We start from the raw sequence: 14,786 nt of genomic DNA, 5'->3' as shown, positions 1-14,786 counted from the left end.
TTTTGTTCCAAGTCGCACATTTGACTGAATGGCAGCCCATTGCTCTTATTATTGTTGGGGTTATATAGCTACACAGCTTGGAAACAGGCCCTTCGGCCCACCTTGTCTTGGCTAACCAAGTTGTAATACTGGCCTAGTCCCATTTGCCTGTATTTGACCGTAGCCCTATAAATCCTTCCTATCCTTACTAACTGAGATTTTTGTAAATTAAAACAAAAATAAATGAATCTGAAGAAAAATCAGACTTCAGATGGTCAACTTGATCTTGCCTTTGTCCATTGATCCCAGCTCCATCTCCCTGCAGCCACACCTAATTTCTGCTTTCTGAAGTTGGTAATTGCTCTGGACTGCAGGCAAGCCTAAGACGAGGCTGAAGCAAGACCATTGGGTCCCTTCCACACATTCATACTATTGATCCATCTATCTTCTTGTAACAGTCTCCTGGAAGGATTAAAAAGGAACGGAAGACCACTTTATGAAAAGCTCTGGAAATATTCTTTCCAATGCCCTTTGGCAAGTCCGAGGAGTCAACTCCTGTTGGTAGATGTTCTCATCCCCCATTCTTCTAGTTTAGCTTCTCCTACTAAACTCCTGGAAGGATTGCCTGGAATCAATACTCACCCCCAATGTGGTTCCAGAGTCACAGACGGCCTACTGGAAGGTTTCCCTGGTCAATAATCTTCAGGTATGAATTGGGGTAATAAAAATCTGGAAGACAACACTCTCAGCTTGATCTTGCCTATAGCCAAGGTGTAGCCTTACTTCAAGAGTTATTAAGCACAGAGGTGTTTCTACATTTATTTCTCGATCAGAGATGCTGATTCCAATCTCAGTGTCCTTCGCCCTCCTCAGACTAATGTAGGGGAAGTCATTGATAACTCACTGTCACCACAGGGCCTATGGCCCCACAGTGTTTGGTATTGGTGGCAGAACAAAAATATTTGAACTGAAATAATGACAAATAAAGACAGAAAGTAAAATAGGCTTGATGTCTTCGCAAAGAACAATGTATGAAGTGTAATGACACATACGGGCAGCTTTCAAGCATGTTGGTCTCGCATGGAGACTGAACTTACGCTGCTGCTATGGATAGATTTGTCGCAGATATTGGGCTGACATCCGCAACCTCCATTGCCTTTTGGATGGTATTTTTCTGGATATTGGCTTCTTCCATCTCTTCTTCATCCTGAAGAGGGAAATAATAATAGAATCAAATACGCACTGCCTCGCTCAGACCCATTTGGCTGAGCTTTCAAAGCACGAACACTGGAAAGATACTTTCCTTCTTTCCATAGCTAATTGTGAAATGCATTATCAAAGGTGATAAAGTCTTTTGTTGGGCAGTTAAAACTGTCTCCATTAGCAAGAAGGACTTTAATGAAAAAACTGTTTAAATATTTGGCATAACAACCAACCTGGATGTATTTTTTTCAAAACGTGTTGTACAAAGAGATAGGTTTCAAAGACACATTGGAATGGCAGTTGGATGTGGACTTAATAAGGAAGAAAATTGCAGAGTTATGACAAAAGGAGGGAGAGGGGGATGTTGTACTTCGTGGTCCGGTACCTGTTGTACCTTTGTTGAGACTCTGGACGGACCACAAGTACACGTGTGTAAAAGGTTATAATGCTGGAGCTTAACTCCAGGCTGTTTATTCCGTGGCCACCTGGATCCAGAGTGGCCACCTAATCACATCATTACCTTATATACACATTACTACACAGGCAAACAAAGTAGTCCTTGGGATACAACAAAGTAGTCCCTACAATATCACAACAGGGGACTGGGCCTAATTACATAGTCGTTTGGATAAATATGATGCTGGGAAGACACAAAATGCTGGAGTAATTCAGCAGCTCAGGCAGCATCACTGCATGGAGAGGTGACATTTCGATTTGGGACCCTTCGTCAGACTGTCTGAAGAGGACCCAAACTGAAACGTCACCATCTTCTCCAGGGATGTTACCTGACTTGTTGAGTTACACCAGCATTTTGTTTCTTTCCTTGGTAAACCACATCTCTAGTTCTTTGTTTCTACTTATAAACGTGATGTTACGAGTTACCTGCTGTGGTCTATATCCATTATAATAGGTAAATCCTGTCTCCAGGTAGCAACGCCTTCTGTTCACCTGGCACACGCACAATGCCAATGGTTCTTATCCTCTATCATGTCAAACGAAACACAGGTTTTCCATGAGCAGCACTGGCAGTGATGGGATGAAGACACATGGGATGAGTGCTTGAAGAACCTGCCGATCACATTCCTCAGCAACTGAAGCATCCCCGCACACTGTGAGACAATGTCCACACATGGGCTGATAAGTGGAAAGGAACATCTGTTCCACAACGGCCATTTTCGACAAGGGAAACTGACCAACTTTCACATTCAATGTTATTACCATCACTCAGTCCCCACTATTAACATGGTGAGGCCACCACACACCAGCAACTTAACTGAATGATATTGATCAGAGGCTGGATGTTCCGTCGTGAGTGACCGACCGACCGACCGACCTCTTGACAACTCAGAACTTCTCCCACTATTCAAGGCACATGTCGGGAGCTTGTCGCAACACGCTTCACCTGCTGGCTGAGTGCAATTCCTGTAACTTTCAATCACCGCAAGAACGTCCAGGACAAAGCAGCATACTTGATTGGTACTCCATCCGCCAGAGTGCACATTCATTCCTTCTCGGCGAGACTACTCTGACAGCAGCTCCTAAACCACTACCTCAGTCGCCGACAAAGGACAAGGGCTCCATGCAGGGGCAAACACTAACAGCAGCTCCCCACCAAATCACTCCTCGTCCTGACTTGGAAATCTATTGCCAGCCCGTCTTGCCACTAAATCCTTCCCCAACAACAGTGTGGGAAAACCTTCATCACAAGGACCACGGCGGTTCAAGAAAGCAGCCGCCTTCTCCATCTCAAAAGCAATTAAGAGTGGCCAATTATTGTTTGTGTTGCCAGCACAGTTCATATCGCAAAAATTGAATAGATTTCCCATTTATTGCAATAGCCATTCTGCCACATGTCACTCCTCATCTCTGATTTACTGAGGAAAAGGTAATTGCTTTGGAGCAGGATATCACCAGCACGACATTTCGTACACTGCAGGCAAGCTTCCAAAGTAAAGGTGTCAGGGGTTACGGGGAGAAGGCAGGAGAATGGGTTGAAAGAAAAAGATAGATCAGCCACAATTGAATGGCGGAGTAGACTTGATGGGCCGAATTGCCTAATTCTGCTCCTAGTTCAGTTTAGTTTATTGTCACGTGTACTGAGGTACAGTGAAAAGCTTTGTGCTTTGCTGTGATAATAATAATAATAATAATAGGTAAATCCTGTAAATATTAATAATAATAATAATATATTCCTTTATTTGTCCCAAACCGGGGAAAGACTTATGAACTTACGGACTTATATGTGGAGATATAAGATATATGTGGAGATATATGTGGAGATGTAATCATCTCTCTCTCTGATGATTACACCATCCCAGAAATAAATCTGATGCATCTTCGTTACACTAACACTGTTACAACGATCTTTTCTCGCCTGTAGAGGTCCACCTGAACTTAAGATTCCAGGTGTGTTTTCTCCAGGGCCCTACATAATTGCAGTAAAATGTCTTTACTCTTATATTCAAAATGTCATGCAGTAAAAGCCATTGTACAATTTGCCTTCCGAATCGCTCCCCATACCAACATGCTAACTTGCCACAGTTTGTGTCAAAGACACCCAGGTACATCTGAACTCCAAAATCTTTCAAATTCTCATCATCAAAAATATACACTGCTTTACGATTTAAAGACTATCACTGCAGACCCTACGGTCTTGATTAGTAAGGGAGTCAGGGCTTGTGAGGGAAGGCAGGAGAATGGGGTTGAGAGGGAAAGATAGATCGGCCACAGTTGAATGGCGGAGTAGACTTGACGGGCTGAATGCCCTAATTCTGCTCCTAGAACTTATGAATGTACAACTCAATTATGTCAAGAAAGCTTCAGAGACAAACACAATATGAATAAACAATTATGTATGATTCGTTAACTTTTAAATATAAAAGCTATTTTCATGTAAAAAGCATATTGTTCTTTATTAAGAGTAATGAGTTTAATGTGATAAAAATACTATCTTGCCTTCCAATATAAACTAAACATTACCTGAGAACCACGGCAAAGTATTTGCATTGCAACTTTGAACATTTATTGCTCGATTTACAGAGAAGAGAATGAGTTGGTGTGCAAACCTTTGTTAGCTCCTGTGCATTTGCCAGGTTGTCGACAGCAATGGCCAAGAAGACGTTGAGAAGGGTATCTGTTCACGACAACGCTAAGGAGAAGGTCAAAGGATAGCAAAAGTGGTCCACAGCACATTAATTTATTTTGCCCATTTGTTAACTCATATACCCGTTTAGAGAGAGGGAGAGTGAGTAGGGTAACAAAGGTATCCAGGATTCATACAGCTGACAATCCTTCAGACCTCAGTCAACATGGATTATTTGACTTCGATATCCTCATGGAATATAGAGCAGTACAGCATCGGAACAGGCCTTTCAGCCAACAATGCTGTGTTGACCATTATGCCTATCTGATCTAACCCCACATGCCTGCTCATTCCATGCCTGTTCATGTGACTGAAAAATGCTTCTAAATAGTTGCTGTCATTTGTTTCCCAATCACCTCTCTGGCAGCATGTTCCAGGCACCTGGCATTCACTGCGAAGTAAACTTGTCTTGCAAATTTCCTTTCTTGATTAGTACGGGTGTCAGAGGTGATGGGGAGAAGGCAAGAGAATGGGGTTAGGAGGGAGAGATAGATCAGCCATGATTGAATGCCGGAGTAAACTTGATGGGCCGAGTGGCCTAATTCCTCTCCTATTCCTTGTGACCCCTCTCACCTTAAAGCTATTTCTTCTGATATTTGACATTTCCACCCTGTGAAAAAGATTCTGACTGCCTTCCCTGGCTCTGCCTCTCATGACTGTCTATACTTCCATAAAGGTTGTCCTTCGGTCTCTGATGCTGCAACAGAAACAATCCAACTTTTATCTAATACTCTCTAATCCAGTCGACATCCCAATGAACCTCTTCTGCGCTTTCTCCCAATCCTTCCTGTACCCAGGACGGCCGGCACATAATACTCCAAGTGTGGCCGACCAAACTTTTAAACAGCTGCAACGTTACGTGCCAACTTTTGTGCTGAACGCCCTAACTGCTGAAGGTAAGCATCCCTGCATTGCCACTTTCAGGGAGCTATGGACTTGCAACCCAAAATACCTCTGTGCATCGATGCTCCTTCGGTCCCTGTCATTTACTGAATACTTTCCTCCCACATTAGACCTCTCAAAATGCATCACTTCACACTTGTCCATATTCTCTGCTCAAATTACCGACTGATCCACACTCTGCTGTATCCTTTGACATCCTTCCTCACGATTCACAAATCCACCAATTTCCTGTCATCTGTAAATTTACTAATCAGACCATTTTCATCCACTTATTAATATATATATATATATATATATAATCCCAGCACCAATCCTTGTGGAACACCGCTGGTCATAGACCTTGAGTTAGAGAAACAGATTCCATCACTTCCTTCTGTTTTCTAAGATCAAGCAAACTTGGATCTAATTTACCAACTCACGGTCGATCTCATCTTCTGGACCAGTCTACCTTGAGGGTTTTTTTGTCGAAACTTGATTTGTCAAATATTTCCATGTAGACAATATCCACTGCCCCACCCTAAGTAGCAGCCTCCCTTTAGATTTATGCCAGTCAGTGAACTGAGGACTAGTAATTCTCCGCAATGGTTTGAAGTCGACAGACACGTAAAGATGAAGCTGTGATCCACTTGGAATTTAATACCATTGTTTTTTGATATCTGAAGGAATGAAGGGACATGGGGATAGAACCTATATAGGACAATATAGGATGAATAATCATAGTATGTTGGATCAGCACAAACCCAAGGAGCTGCAAAACCACTTTTGTTCCTACTCCAAAAATGCTGACCATGATTTAAAGGATACAATTACCAAACAGTGTCAAGATAATAAAATAAACAGATGAAAACATCCCCCTCTTCACTCCTCCTTGTGATTCAATTCCAAAATACATAACCGCATTCCAGTCTTCCCCCGTCAGGACCTGTGGAATTATCAAACCAATTCCATCAATTTATCTGCATTCAGCACCGTACTGATCGAACATGCAAATGATGCGAAAGATTTCATTACTTAGAAATGCATTATAGTTAAAACGCATCTAAATCAAGATTGAGCGCAAACACCCCAAAATGAAAATCTTAACTTTTTTTTAGTGTTGAAGTTTTAACGTGTATTCTGTGCTGTTGGAAACAAGGAAGGATGCAGACTTGGGTTCATACTCATCTATCTGCAAGGGATCAGACAGGATGCAGCGGTGGGGAAAACGAAGTTGGAACTGCTTGAAAAGGCAGGGCTTTATCATTCGTACACATCGTCAATGCCTGGATATGTATTGGATTTAGATGTACTGCTGGTCAGCTAGTTTAGTAATGGGATACATGGATATTTAGCACAACTCATTTTGCTGATGGCCGCTTGCAAGGGGCAAAGAAGCAGGACTTGGACTGACACGGTAGTTTCACAGACCGCTGTGTCCGAGACCTCAGAGAAAGGAGCAGAGCTACTTTCAACAGCACAAGCCTTGCTGGAGACAGGATGGATATCCCTGTTGCTGATGCAGGCTCAAGGCATGGACCTAACGCACACTGATCTGGTGAGCTGCTTTCATGCACCAAGCCTGTGCAGGGATTAGAGGATGTAGCTGGTCGAATGCAGAGAGCTGACCACAATCTGGGTCTGATAGAGAGATGGCAGCATGTCCATTCTGAAGTCCTGAGTGGATTAACCATCTCAACCTCCTTCTAAAGTCCCATCATCACAGAAGCCAACATTAGAATCAGGCAATATTTCATTGAATTGTTTGCCCCATGGTTGATCTTTTGAATGTCGTACATCCAGCTGCTGCAAGCATTCACTTTCATGGGCATGATACACTATTGAGTGTGGAGGACCCAGAACATGAATGGAGCAACCCAATGCTGTGTGGTCACAGGAGGCCACATTGCCCAGTGCTAATGTCGACACACACTCAGTGCACACTGCTCTCACATGCAAGAAAGAAAGCATGATTAAAAGGCAAAAATAAATTTTAAAAGAACTTAATTCAGCTATTAAATTCTTTATGTTATTTTTTACCTGGAACACAGTGAGAATTGCAGCAGGAAATGTGTCAAAATTTGTTGGAGGGGTTCCATCTTCAAAATTAAACCTGGAGACAAACAAACCACATGTGATCCAGCCACTGCTGTTACTGATGTACGACAGATAACTCTAAGTGCCCAAGAGCAGGGCAGCAATATAAAAGGTACCAACATGGAAAAACATGGCTCAGTACTAAGACTCTCGGACAAAATGTGTAACGTGTTTCACGGTGTGTACTGTGGTCATGGGAAACAGACCCTGTAAGCAAGCTGGGAACCTTGAATGGACGGAGCTTGTACCATGCTGTGAAACTGTGTGGGGTAAATGTACCTGCAAACACGAGGCGTCAATGTGAGCTGCACCAAACTTAGTAAAAGGAGTCTGCCACCTGAAATTACTCAACCATTAAACCTTCTCCAATTAGTGTCATTATTTGATAATCACCAATAATGTAATGATGTGGTTCCAGTTAAAAATCTATTCAACTCAGATTTTTTAAAATTATTTTGGGAAGCTTTTCTTTCTTTCTTCTTCCAACCCTTTAGCTTTAATTTAGTTCAGCAATAATACACACGAAAAAATATTTGAATTCAGAGTGTAACTCACTGTCCTCCAAAGAGTTGCATTCCAAGTAAGGCAAAGACCACAATGAACAGGAAAAGCAGGAAGAGCAGGCTGATAATGGATTTCATGGAGTTCAGCAGAGATACCACCAGATTACGCAATGAGTTCCAGTACCTTTAAAGACATAGACCAGCCTGTTTAGTCAAATAACCACCAAAAAAGGAATTACAGGACATAGAACGTAGAACAATGCAACCCAGAACCAGGCCCTTGGGTCTGACAATGTCTGTGCTGAACATCAAGCCAAGTTAAACTAAGCTCATCTGCCTGCGTGTGATCCATATCCCTCTATTCCCTGCATATCCATGTGCCTATCGAAAAGCCTCTTAATTACACTTTTGTATCTTCCTCCACCACCATTCCTGTAGCCCTTTCAAGGCACCCATCACTTTCTGTGCATTAACATTTCCCTGCACATCTCCTTTCAACTTTTTGCTCCCATCTTTTAAAACTATATCCTCTAGTCTTTAACATTTCTATCCTGGGGGAAAAAAGGTTCAAGGTCATCCTTGCGGCCAGGTGCTCCACATTGAGTGATCACCCAATGTCAAGTCAAGCTTTTTGTGGCGTGCACATGTATGGCAAGGTTAAAGTACAGTGGAAATCTTTGAAAAAGGTCAAATGCTGTAATCTAGGTTGGTAGAAGCGCAAATGAACCTCTGTTTCAGATGGAAAGACGGTTTGGGTTCCTGGACAGTCGGAAGGGAAGCGGCAAAGGGAGGTGTTGTATCTCCTGTGGGAAATGGGAACGTGTCAAACAAGGGGGACAGGTAGGTGAGGACGGGAGGTGCAGACCAGGGGGTTGTGAAGGGAGCAGTGCCTATAAAATGGTGAATGGGGAGGGAGGGGAATATGTGTCCAGTGATGGAAGCATGTTGGAGATGGTGGAAATAGCTGAAGAGAATTGAACTTGATTTAAAATGAACTAGTGGATGAACTGTGGACACGTTTGAATGTTGAGTGTTTGTTAACAGGATTGACATCTGAGAACGAACTTAGATGCTGTATATTGATTGATATGCACAAATTACTCAGTGAAGTAACAAGTGTTTGACCATTTTATTTGTGAGAAATTAATAATGAAGATATAACACAAATAAGGTTGACTTTACAATTTATTTCAAAAAGGGCGTTCAAAGCATATAAGTGTGGCTCATGGATTCATAACTGGAAGGTTCTGGGAATAAACGATTACAATAGGTCAGTGGAGAGGCTTAAATTCTAATGACATGAAAAATATTTCTCATTTTGGTGCAGAAGTACCCGAGTAATAGAACTGCGAGCAGCTACAAAATAAGCTCAGTTTCAACATGTCATAATAATGAACGTAGAGGGAATACACAAGGAAAATTGCCAGGTTGTGAACTAATTGGACGACCTGGTCAAATAATTCACACAGGCAGATTGACTTCCTTTAATGCTCTGAGATATATTACAGCTCTAATGTCCATTAACTCTATCATCACATTTACAAACATACCCCTAAGGAACAATTGTGGCCAACTTGGCCTCTCAATACTAACCCACGTTCAATAAGATCAAGGCTGCTCGGCCTATAAATTTAACTCCACATTTCTACCCGCATCTGGTAACCTACCACGCTTTGATTAGCTAGAATTTACTCATTCTACCTTCAACATATTTGTAATTCTTTGCTTTCACTGCACATTGAGGAAGAGATTTCCAAAGACATATTTGTAATTCTTGCTTCAACATATTTGTAATTCTTTGCTTTCGCTGCACATTGAGGAAGAGATTTCCAAAGACCATTCAAGAGGAGAACTCCACATTATTAATGGTGGCTCGAGTTCTTGAATGGCCCACAAGAAACAAACATTCCCTGGCAAGAGCCCTCAATCACGTTTGCACTTACTCTTCCACACTCAAGCGGATTTAAGCCTGGTCTCTCCTTTACAAAATTCTGTCCAATAAACCTTCCCTCGACTGCTTCCGATGTATTAACAGTCTTAAGTCAGTCAACAAGCACTGTACACTGTATTGTGTTTTGCAGCACACTTGCCTTCATTGGGAAAGGTATTGAGTACAAAGATTTGGACATCATGATGCAGCTATACAAGACATTGGTGAGACCACATTTGGAGTAGTGTGTCGAGTTCTGGTCACCCAGATATAGGATGGATGCCACAAAATTGGAAAGGGTGCTGAAAAGATTCACAAGAACTTTACCTAGACTTGTGGCTTGTCTTAAAGGGAGAGGTTGCATAGGCTGGAACGTTTTTCTTTGCAGTAGAGGAAGCTGAGGGGTGACCTTATTGAGCTGTACAAGATTATGTGGAGTGAACAGTGAAAGTGAACAGTCAGCCTTTTTCCCAGCTTAGAAAGTTCTAAAACCAGAGGGCATAGGATTAAGGTGAGAGTAGCCCAGTATGCCAACTTGGTTGGCATGGACAAGGATGGTGGAAGGACCTGTTTCTGTGCTGTATATCATGATGATTCTATAACAAGATCGTCTCACCAATGCCCCATGTAACAAAAAAGTAACCATTCTACTTTTGTAATCATCTCCCTTTCCAAAAAATCATAACATTCAGTTTAGTTTTGTTTATTGTCACTTGTACCGAGGTATTGTGAAAAGCAGTTAAGCTTTCTGTTAAGAAGTTTAAAAAAAAGATCCCTGAGGATGCATGTATTGATTTCCGGCAGCATAACCAGTAAGACTGGGCTTTGGCTAATACTTATGTAGGTCCTAACCCACCAGGGAAGAGAGCTGTAATGTTTAGAGCCAATGCTATTTACGGGCCTGGTACCATCTTCTGCAAATTACACAATATAAGCAATATGAACAATATGAGTCTTAAGAGGGGTCCCGACCCAAAATGTCACCTATCCTTTTTGTCCAGGGATGCTGCCTGACCCATTGAGTTACTCCATCACTTTGTGTCTATCTGTGATTAAGGATATGTGGGGTTGCAGCCTTAACGGAGAGTTAATAGCGTAGCCTGTCACAGACTGGACAGTATTTCTCCATTATTGCAAGCTAAAATTAAAAACATTGTAAAGGAACATCAATAACAATTTGAAATTCTCCTTACTTGGTTACTTTGAAGATTCTGAGTAATCGAAGTGCTCTGAGAACACTTATACCAAACGAGGTACCTGGTTTGACAGCCGCCCAGATGACTTCGAATATACTGCCAACTATTACCTGAAAAAATACAATGCATCTTCAATTGGGGAGCTACCAACATTAATCTCACTTTTTGGCTGCTTGCAATCACCAAAGCTCAATCTTACCCCAAAATCAAAACAGTTGAACGAAGAATGGAAGTAATTTCTTGGGCCCAGACCATACATCTTCAAGGACATCTCAGTCAGAAAAAGCCCAAGGAAAACAAACTCAGCAAAACCTGAAACAAAAACAACCTGTTAAGATCGTCATGGGGAAAATAGTAGGTCAGTTACAAAATGTGCATGTTATCAAACTTGTGAGTAAAACAATGTCAAAGGGTGACCTGGTTAATGTGCACAGGATTTCAACTTTAAGGTGTGACACAAACCTGCACCATCCAATGTGCCAATTCCACCCACTTCATTTGTGCCTACTTTCGAACCCGGGTCTCCGGCGTTGCTTTCGCTGTAAGGCAACAATTCTACTGCCGCGCCACCATGCCGCCCTGGGTTTTGTTCTGCCCCCTCCTTTCTTTACTGTTTTCTTCCCCCCCCCTCTGAAGAAGGGTCCTGACCCAAAATATCACCTATCTAAGTGTTCCAGAGATGCTGCTGAGCTACTCCAGCACTTTGTGTTTTTGCATCTGCAATTCTTAGTGCGTCCAGTTCTTTCGTGAGTAGGGTTAGCAAGTCATTGAAGTTGGAGAATCCGATATTGAATCTGGAATGCTGCAAAGTGGCGAGAAGGATTATGATGTGGTGCTCCTCAAGCTTGGAATGGGTCTCACAGTAACAGTGCAGGAGGCCACAGGCCGCTGAGAGTGGGAGCGGGACGGTGAATTAAACTGAGAAGCAATCGCAAGTTCAATGTCACTCCTGTGGGTTTATTGAATCTAATCCCATCCATAGATGGGACCCATTACATCGATGTCAAAGGTCTTGAACATAAGATCCTGCTCATGATGGTTTTGTTCTACTTGGTGCATTCTTTGAGATACACGAGAAACTTGCAGCCATGAGTAGGTTTTGTTTACATTTTTACATTTGTGTTGAACCTCACCGGGATGAAAATGTAAAAAATAATCCTGGATGAAAAATGCTGGAGTAACTCAGCAGGTCAGGCAGCATCTCTGGAGAAAAAGAATAGGTGACGTTTCGGGACTGAATCCTTCCTCAGATTGTTAGCTATCCACATTCTCCCGGGACGCTGCCTGACCCGCTTAATTACTCCAGCACTTTGTATCTGGCTAAATAATTGTTTAAGTTACTCTGAATATATTATCCTTTACCCAGGCAAAACCAAAGTCCACTTTAAGTGCAAAGGTAATAGCTTATTGATCAGTTTTGCAACAAGGTCTGTACAAGGTCAGGGCGGCACGGTGGCGCAGCGGTAGAGTTGCTGCCTTACAGCGCTTGCAACGCCGGAGACCCGGGTTCGATCCCGACCACGGGTTGTGTCTGTACGAAGTTTGTACGTTCTCCGTGTGACCTGCGTTTTCTCCGAGATCTTCGGTTTCCTCCCACACTCCAAAAACGTACAGATATGCAGGTATATTGGCTTGGTAAATGTAAAGATTATCCCTTATGTGTGTAGGATAGTGTTAATGTGTGGGGATTGCTGGTCGGCGCAGGCCCGGTGGGCCGAAGGGCCTGTTTCTGTGCTGTATCTCTAAACTAAACTAAACTAGTGTTTTTAAAAATCTTATTAAACTAAAATGACAACAAACATGAAAGTAAGGTTAACCTGATAGCCTCTCGCACACTTACATAGTGCCTCAGTGAGCCACTCTGGCTGGTCATAGTGGACAATTGCCACACAGAGAGTGTTCAGCCCCACCACACAGAGGACAATCCAATAAAAGCTTTGCGATTTCACCATGCGCCGAATAAAGAATCGGAACCTCTTCTCCTTCCTTCGAAAATAGGAAGATCTCTCGTTTTTGAGGCTTTTCAGGCTGGGCCGAGTAAACCCTGGGGGGGGAAGCAAGAGAAAATTAAATAAATGTTAGCACGTCTGCAAGTATGTACTTCAAATCAAATGGGAAGAATGTGTTCCAAAATCACGTGATGCCAATGGGCAAAACTTTACTTTAATGTTAAATATGCCATTAAGACTTACAGGAATATTGAACAGTGACAGTGTTTTCCTCATGAACTCTCTTTTTGTTTAACACTGAGTGAGATAATTTGTGACTGCTGACTTCATAACTCTTTTTGTGTTTTCCAAATAAGCATAATTATGCATTTGGAGTCTTTTGAACAAACTGCAGTCAGATAATTGTTCATGACAGCACCAATTTTCACAAACATCTCGATAATTACCTGGCTGGTAGTGGGATTGAAGTTCCAAGGGTAAACAATCAGACCCACTGTGATTTTCCACAGGTTTACGGGGAGGAGGGGAGTTAATTGTGGAGGGACTTGGTCAGGGCTGAGGGGCGGGAAAAATAATCTGCATTCTGCTTGATTCTGGGAGCTGACTCATGTATCGGGTGAATGGAAAGCCCTGGGTGTTTCTTAGGATTTCTGGTGAAATAAACTTTGAAGAACTAGTCGGAAAGTTCAGAGTGAGCACAAATAAACAACGTAATGCCTTTCATAACCTGGGATCAATTAGTACTCAATTCCCAGCCTCATCCAAGTTCCTTGCACATAACAGAAACAGGGAACAGGTCTTCCACTGCCGAGACAAGCAGGCACCGAGTGGAGACCAGGCCATTCAGATCCTCCAGCCTTTCACCTTTCTAATAGATCCGTGCCATACTCCAATTGCTCATCTATTTTCACAACTATTAATACCTTGCCTGGTAGCAGAAAAGATCTACACAGAATGCTGGAGTAACTCAATGGGCCAGGCAGCATCTCTGGAGAAAATGGATCGGCGACGTTTCAGGTCGGGACCCTTCTTCAGTATTTTTTCCATTTTCTTCAGAGGTGCTGCCTGACCTGTTGAGTTACTCCAGCAATTTGTGTCTGCGGTTCATTTTTATTACAGAAAAGACCAACCTGCCTCAGTTCAGAAGCTGTTAATTCACCACCAGCCTCAACATTTTTATCTGGGCAAATTGCTATTTAAATCAGTAATCAGTGTTCCTGTGGAAGAGGCATGAAGAGCTGAACAACCCATCACTATTCCCATGCTTGTTCCTGCTTCTAATATTGAGTTACAGTTAAACTTGAAATGCTTGATGATGCCAACTTTCAAAACACTCCACACCAAGACAAGATTATCCAAAAGTCTAAGCAACACTAAGTTCATAAAACGCCATCTCTTTCCTCTCTTGACTCAGGAACAGCTTATTTCCCTCTGTTATCAGGCTTCTGAACTTGTCCTTCCATTAGCTAGTGCACTGTCTGATTCACCTCTACCCCATTGAGAACATTGGACTTTGTCTACGGAATTGTTGTGCTACAATATGCTACAGAACCATATTCTGCACTCTGTATCTTCCCCTTTGCTTTATCTATTCTGCTTGAGTTTGACTTGATTGCATTTATGTATTGTATATCTAATCCGTTTGGATAGCATGCAAACCAAAGCTTTTCACTGTACCTCACTCAGTACATGTGACAATAATAAACCTAAACATAAACAAGATGGCCTCAGCCTTTCACCAGTATTGTAAATCATTTCTAGATAAGTACTAAGGTCTCTGACGGGATAGCCAGAAGTGGCCAGAGCAGCAGATTGGCATGGAACATTCACAATCACAAAAGATTTTGTTTCTAATTTCTCCGATCCCCTTCCCACCCCTCAGGAAGACTGGTTCCACGAGACACAAAG

General features: G+C 42.4%; 1 protein-coding gene across 1 annotated transcript in view; it reads right to left on the bottom strand.

The window, feature by feature from the left end:
* Positions 1 to 12,973, bottom strand: part of LOC144591247 (putative voltage-dependent N-type calcium channel subunit alpha-1B) — a gene marked incomplete at both ends in the record, with an annotated part of 56,066 nt that extends 43,093 nt beyond the window's left edge. Inside the window, 8 exons of the mRNA XM_078395525.1 lie at positions 1,077 to 1,186; positions 4,248 to 4,315; positions 6,032 to 6,149; positions 7,244 to 7,316; positions 7,856 to 7,987; positions 10,927 to 11,039; positions 11,129 to 11,241; positions 12,770 to 12,973. Of these exons, the coding sequence (XP_078251651.1) occupies positions 1,077 to 1,186; positions 4,248 to 4,315; positions 6,032 to 6,149; positions 7,244 to 7,316; positions 7,856 to 7,987; positions 10,927 to 11,039; positions 11,129 to 11,241; positions 12,770 to 12,973 (931 nt within the window). The remainder of the gene's footprint in view (positions 1 to 1,076; positions 1,187 to 4,247; positions 4,316 to 6,031; positions 6,150 to 7,243; positions 7,317 to 7,855; positions 7,988 to 10,926; positions 11,040 to 11,128; positions 11,242 to 12,769) is intronic.
* Between the last annotated feature and the right edge of the window lie 1,813 nt (positions 12,974 to 14,786).

The sequence above is a fragment of the Rhinoraja longicauda genome, unplaced genomic scaffold (genome assembly GCF_053455715.1).
Source record: "Rhinoraja longicauda isolate Sanriku21f unplaced genomic scaffold, sRhiLon1.1 Scf000755, whole genome shotgun sequence".
Taxonomy (NCBI): domain Eukaryota; kingdom Metazoa; phylum Chordata; class Chondrichthyes; order Rajiformes; family Arhynchobatidae; genus Rhinoraja; species Rhinoraja longicauda.
This window is presented reverse-complemented; position numbering and strand designations above follow the sequence as displayed.